General features: G+C 45.9%; 1 protein-coding gene across 1 annotated transcript in view; it reads left to right on the forward strand.

The window, feature by feature from the left end:
• Positions 1-8,558: 8,558 nt before the first annotated feature.
• Positions 8,559-14,348, forward strand: part of LOC108790140 (galactose-3-O-sulfotransferase 2-like) — a 10,941-nt gene continuing 5,151 nt past the window's right edge. Inside the window, exons 1-2 of the mRNA XM_018560353.1 lie at positions 8,559-8,599; positions 9,141-9,236. Of these exons, the coding sequence (XP_018415855.1) occupies positions 8,559-8,599; positions 9,141-9,236 (137 nt within the window). The remainder of the gene's footprint in view (positions 8,600-9,140; positions 9,237-14,348) is intronic.

The following is a 14,348-nucleotide window of genomic DNA, read 5'->3' on the forward strand; positions in this document are numbered from 1 at the left end:
TCCACTGGCTGAATGCGTTTTCGGGGCATGAGTCCTTCTTAAGAGACACTGATGTATGTAATTATCTCCCCAACAGACATGAAAAACAGGATTATGTACAATGGATTTGCAAGTAGAGCTTCCACCACCAGATAACAAGACACCTAATTTTTACTGTTAGAGCACCCTCCAACAGTGTCCTCTCAGCACAGCATTAATTATGTTGTGATCACTCAAAAATACAACAGAATAAAGAACATAGTGCTCACTGTGTTTTGCAAAAGATCACTTTATTAACCCTTTTGCTGCCACCGACGTAAGCCTTACGGCGGAACACAACCGATTGCAGCTGGCCACGTCAGTAAGCCTTACGTCTGTGGCTTTCACGCTTCTGCTATAAGCTCATGACATTCAGGATGGCCAAGCGAGAGGGGAGAGGAGAGCCGTCGGCTGTCAGATCCTGGCTGAGCGGCTCTGTGATCTGTGCGTGGCCAAGCCGATCAGAATGGAGAGCGGGAGTGTGACATACGCCCGGCCCGGACCCACTGTACGTCAATCCCACGTGACTATACACAAGTCTGAACTGAGCGTCACAAGGACGTGGCGATACCACTCAACCTGCACAGAGATTTCCCAGCTCGCAGGACACAATCTCAGGCCAGCAGACTGAGAGCGATCGTCACCAGGATTGGTTAACGCCGCAGTTAACCCTTTACCCACAAACGTTCACTGCCACCATGTATTTTTTTTAGTAACAGAAACACAGACCGTGCCCAGCAAATGCTGCGACAATTTAAACACTTAAACAATGCCTGTGATACCGCTGTCCTCTCAGACAGGAATATGACAGGATTCATTATACAGTAGCACTCTTCACAGAGGCAAGGATACTTTAAGTTCGTATTTAGAGTGTAGAAATAACCTTAACGATTTTTAAGATCGTCCTTTTATAAAAGAAACTGTGCAGGAAATATACAGAAAAAGATATTAATAAAAAGAGACAAAATATATATACACCAGCAAAATAAAAGTGAATAAAAAGGAGAATACTCAACAGTCCTGGAATTAGGAGTTCTGACAGAGTTCAATAAGTAAATGAGAAGTCTGCAGGGCTCTTTTACAAGCAAATTTTCAGCAGATAATGTCCAGAGATTAAAGGGGAACTCTTCTGCGATGTTAAGACTTCTTTTAGTTCCTTCATGTTCCAAGAACCCCTTCTAGTCGCCTAGACAGAATATGTTATAAGCCCCTTTTGGAGGGTGTCCCAAAGCCGGCCCCTAGGGCAGGGCTGGGGAGGGAAAGCAGGGAGGAGGATAAACCTTTATTTTTCACTATCCCTACCGAATTCCATATTATGAAATGTAGCTGATTTTGTAACTCAGGTTTTATGACTTTCTTGTGAATGTACCGGACCTGCTTGTTTATATTAACTTGTCCACTGGTAATAGATGAGTGCTTGGATCCATGCCTTTAATTAGGGACAGCCATAGAAGGCTTAGAGAGATATTTTGGACTTTCACTAAGGCTGGGGCAATAAAAGATCACAGCCAGCTAGCAGATCTCTGTTCTGTGGAATGTGGAAGGACCTGGCAAATGACTAAACGAAGGCCTGTATTTGCTCTGACTGGGAGACAAAAGAATTCTATTTTTTAATATTCAGACTCAGAGCCCCATTATCGTCACAAGGAGGATCAGTAAATATATGTAATATTTACCGATCCTCTGTGTGTAGAACAAACACTGGAGTGATTGCTGATCACTCCAATGTTTGTAAACAACTGGGGACAAATAGTATTATGTGTCTCCAGTTATGAATGAACAAGAAGTGCTTTACATCACTTCCTGTTCATTCATTAATTTCTAAATGGGTAGAAGCAGCTCAGTATTGAGGACTCTACCCATTCATAACTTGTTGATAGTAAATATATAAAATTTCTAGTTTATGAATGAATGGGAAACCTCTGTAATATTATTATTATTATACAGGATTTATATAGCGCCAGCAGTTTGCACAGCGCTTTACAATATAGGGAAGACATTACAATACAATTCAAGACAAGATGGTAAGGAGGGCCGTGCCCATGAGAGCTTACAATCCAAGAGAGAGGGGCAAGTAATACATGAGGAGGCAGCTGTGTTGGGATGAATTGTTTGAGACGGAGATAGTTCAGTGGTTAGGTTGAGGTGGGATAGGCTTTCCTGAAAAGAGGAGTCTTTAGGGATTGCCTAAAGACAGTGAGTGTAGGAGATAGATGGATAGGTTGGGGTAAGGAGTTCCAAAGAATGGGAGACACTCTAGAGAGGTCCTGGAGGCGAGCATGGGAGGAGTTGACGAGGTTGCTAGAAAGTAGGAGGCCTTGGGAGGTGGAGTTGGAGATGTAGCCAGGGGCGGAGTTGTGGATGGCTTTGTAAGTGGTTGTTAATATTTTTAATTTTATCCTTTGGGCGATAGGAAGCCAGCTTAGGGATTGGCAGAGGGGGGTTGCAGACACTGAGCGGTTGGTGGATGAGTCTAGCAGCTGCATTTATGATAGACTGAAGGGGGGATAGCCTGTGTAGAGGTAGGCCAATGAGGAGGGAGTTGCAGTAGTCAAGCTAAGAGATAACAAGTGAGTTGAGATGATCAGTAGCTTTGTGGTTTAATTGGTGAGGAAGGGGCATATTTTGGAGGTGTTGCGAAGGTGAAGGCGGCAGGATTTGGATAGTGATTGGATGTGGGGCAGAAAGTTGAGGTCTAAGATGACGCCTAGAACTATGGCATGGGGGTGAGATGGATGGTTGTGTTAGCAATCCTGATCTAAAAGTTGGGGGAGGGTGCGCGGTGGGGGGCATATCATGAGCTCAGTTTTTGAAAGATTGAGCTTTAAGAAGTATTGTGACATCCAGACTGATATGTCAGTTAGTAAGTTAGTGATACGTAAGGACACTGAAAAGGTGAGTTGTGGAGTGGAGAGATATATTTGAGTGTCATCAGCATAGAGATGGTATCAGAAGCCATGTGAGGTGATCAACTGACCAAGGGAGGTGTAGATAGAGAAGAAAAGGGGTCCAAGGACAGAGCCTTGGGGAACCTCTAATAGAAAGGGGAAGAGGAGAGGAAGTGGTAGATTTGCTGGTGACACTAAAGGAGCGCTTAGATAGGTAGGAGGAAGACCATGAGAAAGCAGAGTCTTGTAGGCCAAGCGAGTGACGTTTTTTGAGGAGCAGTAGGTGGACAACTGTTAAAAGCATCTGAAAGGTCTATTAACAAGAGTAAGGAGTGGTGGCCATTGTTTTTAGCAGCTAGTAAGTCGTTAGTGAGTTTTAGTGGGGCGGTTTCAGTGGAGTGTTGGGGGCAAAAGATGGACCGTAATGGGTCGAGGAGATTGTTATCGTTGAGGTGGTGACTCAGGCGGTTGTAGATTAGTCATTCTAGGAGTTTGGAGGGGAATGGGAGTAAGGAGATTGGTTTGAGATTGTTATGGTTGGTTGTGTTCAGTGAAGGATTTTTGGGTATTGGGGTGACCAGTGCATGCCAGTAGAGAGGGAAAGATTGAAAATGTAAGTAAGAGAGTGCAGGATAGAGCAAGAGTGTGACCAAAGTAGTAGTGAGGGAACAGGGTTCAGGGGGAAAGTGGTGAGGTGGGTGTAGGAGAAATGCTTTGTAACCTCCTCTGTGGTGACAGGGTCAAAAGAGGAAAGTACCAAGTTTGCTGGTGGGTCTGGTACATTAATAGAGGAGGGTGACTGGACAGTGGAAATTTCATCCTGGATTGCATCTATTTTGTTTTTAAATGAATGGCAATGTCCTGGGCAGTGAATGAGTCAGTGGGCGGTGGCGGTGGGGGACATAGAGAGTTAAAAGTAGAAAAAAGTTGACGAGGTCTGGATGAGTGTGTGTTAATGAGAGTGACAAAATAAGTCTGTTTGACAGCACGGAGGGAGAAATTATATTTTAGGAGGGCAGCTTTCAGTGGTGGAACTATCGCCATAATGACCCAGGCGGCACAGGGAGAGTCCATGGTGGGCTCTGCAGGGTTACTCTCAGGTGGGCTGTGCAGGATCTCAGGTGGGCTGCGTGGGGTCTCCAGTGGGCTCTGCAGGGTATCAGGGGCTCTGCCGGGTCTATGGTATGTGCGGGTCTCAGGTGGGCTCCGAAGGGTGTCAAGTGGGCTGTGGGTTGTGTGGGGTCTCTGGTATGTGCGGTGTCTTATGTGGGATCTGCAGGATCTCAAGTGGGCAGTGTGTGGGGTCTCAAGTGGGCTGAACAGGGTCTCAGGGTGAGCCTGAAGCTGATAAGGTTGTGGTCTGAGAGGGGAAAAGGGGTGATGGAGAGTTTGCAGGGAGGGCATAGATGAGAAGAACACAAGATCTAGAATGTTCACATCAGAGTGAGTAGGAGTGTGTATTCATTGTGCTAGGTCAAAAGAAGAGGTCAGGTTGAGAATTTGAGTTGTAGCCGCTGGGGTGTTAATGTTATTAGTAGGGAGGGGCTGGATATTCAAGTCAAACGTGAGTTCGACTCGAACATTGCTAGTTCACAGAACACACAAACTATAAGAGCATTCGGCGGTCTGTTCAACCGCTGAATGACCCACAAGGCAATGCGTCTTGTGAAGCCCTAATAGGCTAAATGCTTGCACCTGACTGCACCTGGCAAAAAAGAACTCTGTAAGAGCCATGATTGGGCAAAGTCATGATGACTTTGCCCACACATGGCTCACCTGTCAGATGATGTAAAACTGTACACAGTTGGGCGGATCCAGCTGTCACCGCTAGCTTCCCCCGAATTGTTTATGTTTTGCCAGCATCTGTCAAAATGCCATTCTGCGGCTGGAGTCGCGAGCGAACGGGACGGCGGTCATCGTTTTTTTTTCTTCTTCTATTTTTATTTCTATTTATTTTTTTTTGTTTTATTTTTTATTTAGTTGAGTTGTCGTCGTGGAATACGCTGGATGTCGTGATTGACCCTGGATTACGTTGGTGAATCAATTTTTTTTAATTAAACAATAAAAGACTTGTCAAAATCCTTTGTTGTATTTTTTTTTAATTAAAGGATTTTTTTCCAAAAGTCTAAAAGTCTGTTTTTTAACATTTTATTTAACCCTTTAGTGAATGGGTAGGGGTACCCCTCATCACAAGGGGGGCGGGGGTCACATCTGGGTGCCCTGATGTGAATAAGCCCCATGCCCGCAACCCCACAACCAACACCCCGGGGCTTGTGGGGAAGAGGCCCTTGTCCCCATCGGCATGATATTTAAAGGAATTTTTAATTTTTATTGTTACCCTTTAAGCAATGTTAAAATCACTGCTCTGTTAAAAACGGTATTTTTTTTACAGTTTTTGTTTCATTGATTCCTGTCCCCCAGGGCAGTACCCGGATCACGATACTCTTTTATGGCCAATAAATTGAATATAAGGCTTCAATGTTCTACCCCTATAGACTTGCTTTGAGTTCGAATACAAACTTTTCCCATGTTCGAAAGTTCGTATTCGAACGCAACATGGAGAGTGTTCGGCCTATCACTAGTTATTAGCAATGTCTCCAAGAATGATAGTAGGTATTTCGCAGGAGAAAAAGTAGGGTAGCTAGGCAGAGAAGTAGGGTTGCCACCTGTCCAGGATTCACCCGGACAGTCTGTTTTTTGAGTCCTGTGTCCGGGTTTCAGGCCAGAAGACACCCGGACACTTTATATTTTTTGACAGGTGTCAGGAAGACGGAAGAGGAGATCTGCAGGTCCGCGGCTCACAGGTGCCAGCCCGTGCATCTCCTTCTATGTATTCCTGACCTCGGGTGAGACACCGCACAGCACTCCTGAAAGTCTGCATGGCCCACATAGCCACCTGAAAGCCCACATAGCCCATCTGAGAGCATGCACAGCCCACCTGAGAGCCTGCACAGCCTCCTGTCAGCCCACACAGTCCACCTGAGAGCCCGCAGAGTCCACCTGAGAGCCAGCACAGCCCTGGGGAGAGTCTGCACAGGCCATCTGAGACCCTGGAGCCACCCCGGAACAACACATATGTCGCTTGATTTTTATTTTGTATTGCTGTATAATGTATTGCTGGGATTTGTAGTCCTCTATAGCCAGTCTCCTTACTCCTTCCCCTGGCTGTCTCTTCTTGCTCTTTCTCCTGGCTGCCTCTCCTCGCTCTCTCCTCTATATTGCACAAAAAAGAAAACTGCGGTGCTAGATCGTTCGGGTTTCACTTGAAGAAAATGTGGCAATCCTACAGAGAAGTCATCAAGAAAGCTAGACACCAGTCCACGGGGCTGGTATATTACAGCAATCCTCAGAGAAACTGGAGAAAATAGTCAAATAGAGCTTCGTAAGAGGAGAGGGATAGAGAGGGAGGTAAGGGCAGAACTTGAAAAGTGCATTGTGGGGATAGAAGGATACCCACTACACCTCCTCTACATCCACCGGCTCTGGGTGAGTGCGTTCAGTGGATGCCATCCTGGGAGAGGGCAGCAGGCGAGGCAGAGTCAGAATCCTGAAGCTAGGTTTCAGTAACAGCAAGCATGTTAAACTGTACTGAGTGCTTTCCATTCGTTCAGTGCTGGGGCGGCAGAAAAAGAGATTAAGGACTCTGTGTCCACAATTTCACTTTCAATTTCAAAAGGGAAATGTCAGGGTTTTAGACCCCTGATATTTTACCAAAGCCCCCCAACAGTAAATATAATAATAAAAAAACAATGATATACACCAAGATGGCGGCGGCCAAACATACAGGCATGCCATCTTGGTGTATACCAAGATGGCGGCGCGCAAGTGCAGAACGCGCCAGCGGCTGACATAGCCGCTGCTTGTTCTGCATTTTCATAGTAGGATTTCGCATTCGGAACCTCCGCATCCAAAACAGCAGAAAAAGTTGTTTTCGGGGGCGTTTCCTGCTCATGGCGCAGTAAGTCGCAAGGCTTGAGAGCTCCGTGGTACACCCGACTTACAGACAAACTAATCCTACTTATACCACACCACTCAGACCTACCTGACAATGTCAAAGTGCAGGAAGGAGGGTGGACCCCCATTGCAGCGCAGCACCCCGTCTTTGCAGCGGTATTTCTCCTCCACGTGGACCGGGATCTGCAGCCGAGACCACTCCAATATGGCACTGAAGGCAGTACCGCCATCCTCACCACGAGGCACGGAACGCTCCCTCTCACCTGCCCCCAGCGAGATGCACTCGGGCTTACGATCTCCCCGGATGTATGACTCGGACTCCACCGATGTGGACCAGTACCCATCTCGCAACCCTCCAATGGATGTCCCGCGGGAGTTCCGGGCCCTCATGAAATACCTGCCCACGAAGGAGGACTTTGCGGCCCTAGTTACGAGAGTGGAGGCCGCACTCCAGCGAGACTTGCGTAAAGTACGCCAGGAGGTACAGGCGGTATCTGTGGAGGTGTCCACGGTATCAGCGTCCTGTGCGGCGATTGATGCCCGGGTCCAGCGCCTCGAGCGGGCCCAGCCGGGACCTTCCCCTCAGGTCGCATCTCTTCAATTGCAAATGGAGGTCCTGGAGGATCGCAATAGCCACCAGATTGTACGGACCCGGGGGCTCCAGGAGGCGACCCTGCGTCGGACCTTCACTCCTCGGTCCAGACTCGGCACGGGACTCTATCGTGATCGACAGGGTGCATCGCACAGTCGGCCCCCCACCAACGGATGCTTCCCTCCCCCAAGATGTCGTCTGCCGTCTGCATCGCTACACCATGAAGGAAGACATCCTATGCCAGGCATGGTTAAAGAGGCCCATGGAGTTCGATGGGGCCCCACTGCAGATCTTACAGGACATCTCCCTTAACACCCTCCGCCGCCGGGCCCTCATGCTTCCTCTACATCCCTGCTCTAACTGGACGCATTCCTTCTCCACCCAGATGCCCTAGTGGCCACATGTCATCCAAAGGATCCCCCCTTACCGGGAGAGCCCCGTGACCTTTCTGCTCTCCATTTGATGTGAGCGTGCTCTATTGATCTGCCGCCTCTCGTGGGCCCTTCTGGGAGTCAGGATCTCGGGTCTAAAATGGCATATTCTGTTCGTGTATTGATGCACGTGTGTTATTATATAGATAGTAACTGTCTAACCTGAACTGTTTAACCTGAGCCGCTGCATGGGATCACTTGCCTTAGGGGAGCCGGGAGCTTTCCCCCTCATGGTTGCCAAAGGGGTGACCTCACACCTGGAACCCCTGGCGTTTGCCTCCGGCCCCCGCTGAGGGGACACCCCATCAATAGCTGCAGTGTCACACATCGGCTCTAATTATGGGGGTATTTCACTCTCCCCATAATTCTCCTTTAAATCTTTCTAAGTAGCAATATTGCAGAGTTGCAAAGTGCCCTCTTCAAGCAGTTTTAACAACAGTTATAAATACAATGACTATTTCTAAGAATCTGAAAGGCAGCAGTATTGTTAGGAGATAACACTGCTTTATAAATGGTCCTCTAAATCAGTGGTTCTCAACCTGCATAACTTTAGGACCCACATTTGCTCTTGGTCATTAAGTCGCGACCCAAGTTGCACAAAACTGGAGCGCACGGCATTGTTCCAGTGCAATGGATCAAACTGTGGGCAGGAGATGTGTTTGGAGTGCCATTCAAATGAAAGGCAACGCAATACACCTCCCGCACCTGAACGAACAGTAGGTGCGATTACGTGGCAGTTTGCAATTAATACACTGGCAGAGACACACAACCACAGACAAAATCTCACACACACACATAAACACTCCTAGAAACTAGTTTAGGGGTTCAGTGTGGGCTGCTGTGCTGTGACGGAGGTCTCTCCATATGTGCATTGCTCGTACAGCTCCCTTGCACTCCCTGTAGATGTGCCGGGAGCCAGAATGTGATGTCACTCCAGTCACATGAGGGAGCTGTACCCCCACCCCACCTCAAGCTGACACTTGACGCCAGGCAGCATATTTTGATTGGCTGCTCAGCACAAGAACTGACAGTGCTGCGCTATGTAGGAGGTTGAGGAACATCTCACCTAGTGCAATGGAATTCATGCCGCGACCCACTGAACATGTGGTTGCAACCCACTTTTGGGTCATGACCCACCAGTTGAGAACCATGGCTCTAAATTAACATGTAGCCTAGAGCTGCATTGTAACGATATTTTTGTGTTTATAATTGCCTCAAAGGTTTATTTAATATGTCCTATTTCTATTATGCCTACAGGAATATTCAGTATGTAAAAACCGCAAGTGCTGTTCTCATTGTAACTGGTACAATATTCCTGGCCTTGCAGATTTGGGATTCCAATGTCTCAGACAGGTAGGTGTAAAGCTCTAAAATATTTCAATAGAAAATAAAAATGTACTGTTCAAAAGGTGAAAGTGTACTAATGCGGTTTTCATCATAGTGTTGAGAGGCGGAGACAATATTTTGCTACATATTATCCAGCCAAAACAGTCCCCAACAATCACTTTACAGTATGTAAAACAACTGCAGTTCATGTTGTAAAGGCCAAACTATATGGGTGACATAAAGCCCATTTCCACCTTTGTAAGTGATTAGCATTTGTTGTGGTAATGTAGAGGGACAGTGATGATGTATATGTGTGGGCATTTTCATGACTCATATTGGTGGAATTCTTCATTTTTATGGACTTTTTAGTAGACCTGAGTCCTATAACTTGAAACATTTCTCCACAGGAAACTCCCGGCTGACCCCCCTGCCTGTGAGTCATTGTAACAAGATCACTGTACACTAGCTCTGTGTCACAGACCTACCCGGATCAGAGCTCCGCGTCCGAGGCGCGCCGTCCGTCCATGACGTCACGGCCGACTCCTCCCCTTGGCCGCGGCTCCTGCTCAAAAACACAGCTGAGCCACTCACTCGGCGTTCTATCGTTCTGGAACGTCGAGCGAGTGGCTCAGAGGACAGAGCAAGAGACAGTGTGTTACAGGCTGAACTGGAGAGTGTGACTCATTACTGCACACCAGGACCAGCCATTGGACCAACACTGAGGTTGCATCGATCACCCCAAGTACCATCCACATTTGCCTCATACCTTCAAGCAAACCGCAAGTAACTGGGAAACTTCCCACCTGTTATTTCCACTCAAATACCTGGTTGTGCTGTATTAGGAACTCAGGCTTGGCTTAACAAGTAATCAACCACCTGTTGAAACTACTTCACCTTTACTTATGCTGAATTGTTGAACTGTGATCAGAGATAACCATTGACACCTCATCTGTTTGTTGCACCCCCAAACATAACCGCATTGCTCACTTGATGAACTGTGATTAGCAAGATACCAACTGCTCCTAGCAGTCCGCCATCATATGCGGATCTGCTCTAACCTATTTGTTGCCACTTCCTCATCCTCCCACCTGTTATATCCACTTCCATTTACATCTTCGTTGCTCTCTTGATTACTGAGTCAGTAGCAAAACTGTTGTCCTAGCAGTCCACCAGCATATGCAGATCTACTCCAACCTATTGACTGCCACTTCCTCAAACTTACTTTCTTAGTACTACCATTATTAGCGTAGTGTATTACGTCAAACCACCACACACAGGTCACACATAGGGGTACATGATGTTAAGCGGTTCCCCTTGGTACTGAGTGCATTGGGGTCCGCCAAACTGAACCAAACCCTTAATCCTATTTAACAATCTCAACAGCTGAGATCCATACTAACCCAAACCTTGCTAGACTGTGACACTCTGTCTTTACAGGTCACAATACACTGTCCGACAACTAACAGCCGAATGACCGAACTACTAGTTAAAAAACCCCTTTGGGTTTTGAGAGAGCACTTTCACATCCATTCACAACTAGACTGAGCGCAACTTATTTGCTACATAATAGAAATCATAGGGCCCCATACAAACTTTTGCTATGGGGCCCTGTGATTTCTAGTTACGCCCCTGCCTGTGTCTAAAAGCTTTGAAAATGTATTCTCCTTGGATTCTAGTGTTTCTTTGGACTAAATCAATTTAGTCTGGCTCAGAGTTAGTAAATAATTATGGATATATATGCGCAAAGGTAACAGGATTGTCAGTGATCTGAGCACAGGGTATAACAAGAATGCAGACAACAGGATCTGTATAAGGCAAAGGAAAGCACAGAACAATGTGTTGCTCACGTGCATTATGAGTTTAATGTGAGCCTGATGGTATCACTCTCCTGTGGTCACATTCTAAATCACATATGTCAAATACAAGGCCTACAGATTTTCTTAGGCCCGCCGGCAAGCAGGGTCATTTTTTTTTATTAGCCTTGCTTTGACCGGCAATACAGCCAGCCACCCTTTGAGGATTCAGCATCAGTGGCAAAACACCCTGTGGGGGGCAGTGCGGCTGCTCCAGGCGAACAGTTGGGGGTGCTGGCCGTCCGGACAGCCAGGACCACCATCAGAAGCTACAGGAAGCTGAACAAGCAGTCCCGGAACTGAGCCAGCACCGTCAGCAATTGCATTGCCAGCCCACAGCTGTTGTTGCCTCCCCCTCCAGCAATGCATTAGCTGGGCAGATGTCTGTACCGGCCACCACACTCTGCCCGCCAGCACCTTTTGAAGCGGCGATCAGAGGATCTGGTGAGCCCAGGTGACAGGTATATGTGGCCTGGAAGTGGGGGGGTGGAAAAGCAGTCATGAAGGGAGGGGGGCAATACCAGGGGGACAGCAGGCTGCATAAGGGTGCTAGCTGGCAGTTTTCTGATGCCTACAGTGCATGTGTGTGCATAATCTGCAATTATTGCTCCTGACCTCTGCACTCTGCCTTATTTACTCTTGACCTCTGCACTGCATGTTACTCCTGACCTCTGTACTCTGTATTATTTGTTCCTGACCTCTGTGCTCTGTATTATTTGTTCCTGATCTCTGCACCCTGCCTTATTTATTCCTAAGCTCTGTACTCTGCATTATTTGCTCCTGACCTCTGTACTTTGCATTACTTACGCCTGACCTCTGTACTCTGAATTATTTGCTCCGGACCTCTATACTCTGCATTATTTGCTCCTAACCTTTGCACTCTGCCTTATTTACTCCTGACCTCTGTACTCTGCATTATTTACTCCTGACCTCTGTACTCTGCATTATTTACTCCTGACCTCTGTACTCTGCATTATTTACTCCTGACCTCTGTACTCTGCATTATTTACTCCTGACCTCTGTACTCTGCATTATTTACTCCTGACCTCTGTACTCTGCATTATTTACTCCTGACCTTTGTACTTTGCCTTATTTTCTCCTGACCTCTGTACTCTGCCTTTTTTGCTCCTGACCTCTTTAATCTGCCTTTTTTGCTCCTGACCCCTTTAATCTGCCTTATTTGCTCCTGACCTCTTTAATCTGCCTTATTTGCTCCTGAACTCTGCACCCTGTCCTTATTTACTCCTGAGCTCTGTACTCTACATTATTCACCCCTGACCTCTGCATTATTTACTCCTGACCTCTGTACTCTGCTCTATTTACTAGACATGTGCACTAGCAAAAAAAAACACGTTATTTTTTGTTTTTTTTTCTTTTCAAATATTTTTATTGATTTAAGATAAGAAGCAACAGAATGACAATAACATAACAAAAAACACGTTATTTATTATTGCATTATTTGCTCCTGGCCTCTGCATTTTGCATTATTTACTCCTGATCCCTGTACTCTGTATTTTTTGCTCCTGACCTCTGCACTCTGTCTTATTTACTTCTGACATCTGCTATTGCATTGCTGGTAACCCTCTATAGCCGGTGCAATTCTGCATTGCTGTATAATATATTGCTAAGCTTTATAGTCCTCTATAGCTAATGGTATTCTTTATTGTTGTATCATGTATTGCTGGGATTTGTAGTCCTCTCTAGCTGGCGGTATTCTGCATTGGTGTATAATGTGTTGCTGGAATCTGTAGTCCTCTAAAGCTGGTGGTATTCTGCATTGCTGTATAATGTACATTATTTCTGGGAATTGTAGTTCCTGCCCAATATATGACAATCCTGATGTCCTGTGTGTAAGGGCACTACAAGTGTCAACAGTCCCTGTCCATTAAATGCCGTCACACACAGGACACCAGAACAGTCATACAGTATAATGATTAGTGGGCCTGAGCTTTGTACCGCAACAAGCTGCAGGGTTTATTTTTTTTCTTCTTTATGTCCAGTCCCTCATTTTATTCACAACCCTTGGTGTGGCCCTTAGTAAGTTTAGATCTGACACCCCTGCTCTAAATCATTAGAGTTACCCATAGCTACAGCCTAGTGATAGAATTTTACCTGCTACACACATACAGTATACAGTATACAAACCCAATTCCAAAAAAGTTGGAGCTGTTCAGGTATGAAAACATCGGGGGATTTGTCTGTCAATCCTCGTAAGCTGTAATGTAATGGTAATCTGTTCAATTTTTTCATTCAGCCCGTGGGTTGAAACATAGAAACATGTACACCCGGCTTATCCTTGCTTCCTCGTCCCAGAGTACCTGCTCTATGTTTACACTAGAGATCAGAAGGGTGCTGATGAGTCACTGTTAGCAAGAGAAAGCAGAATGGGTTGAGCTGCTCTATGTGCTTCCTCTTGATTTTTTTGGGGGGGAAATAATTGCTTCTCACTGCCTGTAGATGCAGAGATTAGTAAACTGCTTGTTTTAAAACTCATTTACTGCTTCTTGATACATCAATATTTAAATGCCCATAGTCTGATTACAGTTACACCTAAAAGTGACCCTATCGCTAAACTGAAAGGCCAAAAATAAAGATGTGCCTGTAAACAAGAAAGTAAATACTTATTCTCCTGCCGCACCGCTAAATGTCTCTCCATTGAAGAGAAATCTCCAGTGAAGTATCTTCAGAAATTGACACTTCGAGACGTATCAATCTTCTGGTTCGCCACAGGGATTCTTTGTTTCCTCATGCTAACTAGACATGGAAATTTAGTTTAGTTCTGAATGTATATTTGTACGAATTCAGACATTCAGATTCATCTGCATTTCAGAATTCAAATGCAAATATATCTAAATGTTCCTTTAACGAAAATTTGGATCCATCTGAATTTAGTTCAAAACAAAACTAAATCAGACATGTGACTGTTCTCTGGCCAATCAGATGGGTTTTTTTTGGCTGTTGCGGGTTACATTATAGGCACAATCATGTTGTGGATCTTTTAGGAATGAAAATTCGGACGGATATGAAATCCCAATAACGAGTCAAATTGACTTTTGGATCCGACATCCCAAAAACGAAAGAAATAAAAATCCAAATCGATCGGAAACAAAACAAACATTTTGCGGGGCTACCTGTCATATGCCAACAACTATGCCTATACTATACTGATATGTCTATCAGTGAAGTAGAGATTGGCAGAAAGAACCACTAAGTGCAGCGCGGTACCAGGGGAATGACAGTCCTAGGTTTAAGAAACTTCAACTAGGGATTTACCTTTAATAGAGAC

The sequence above is a fragment of the Nanorana parkeri genome, unplaced genomic scaffold, assembly GCF_000935625.1.
Source record: "Nanorana parkeri isolate BGI_ZX_2015 unplaced genomic scaffold, ASM93562v1 scaffold452, whole genome shotgun sequence".
NCBI classification, from domain to species: Eukaryota; Metazoa; Chordata; class Amphibia; order Anura; family Dicroglossidae; genus Nanorana; species Nanorana parkeri.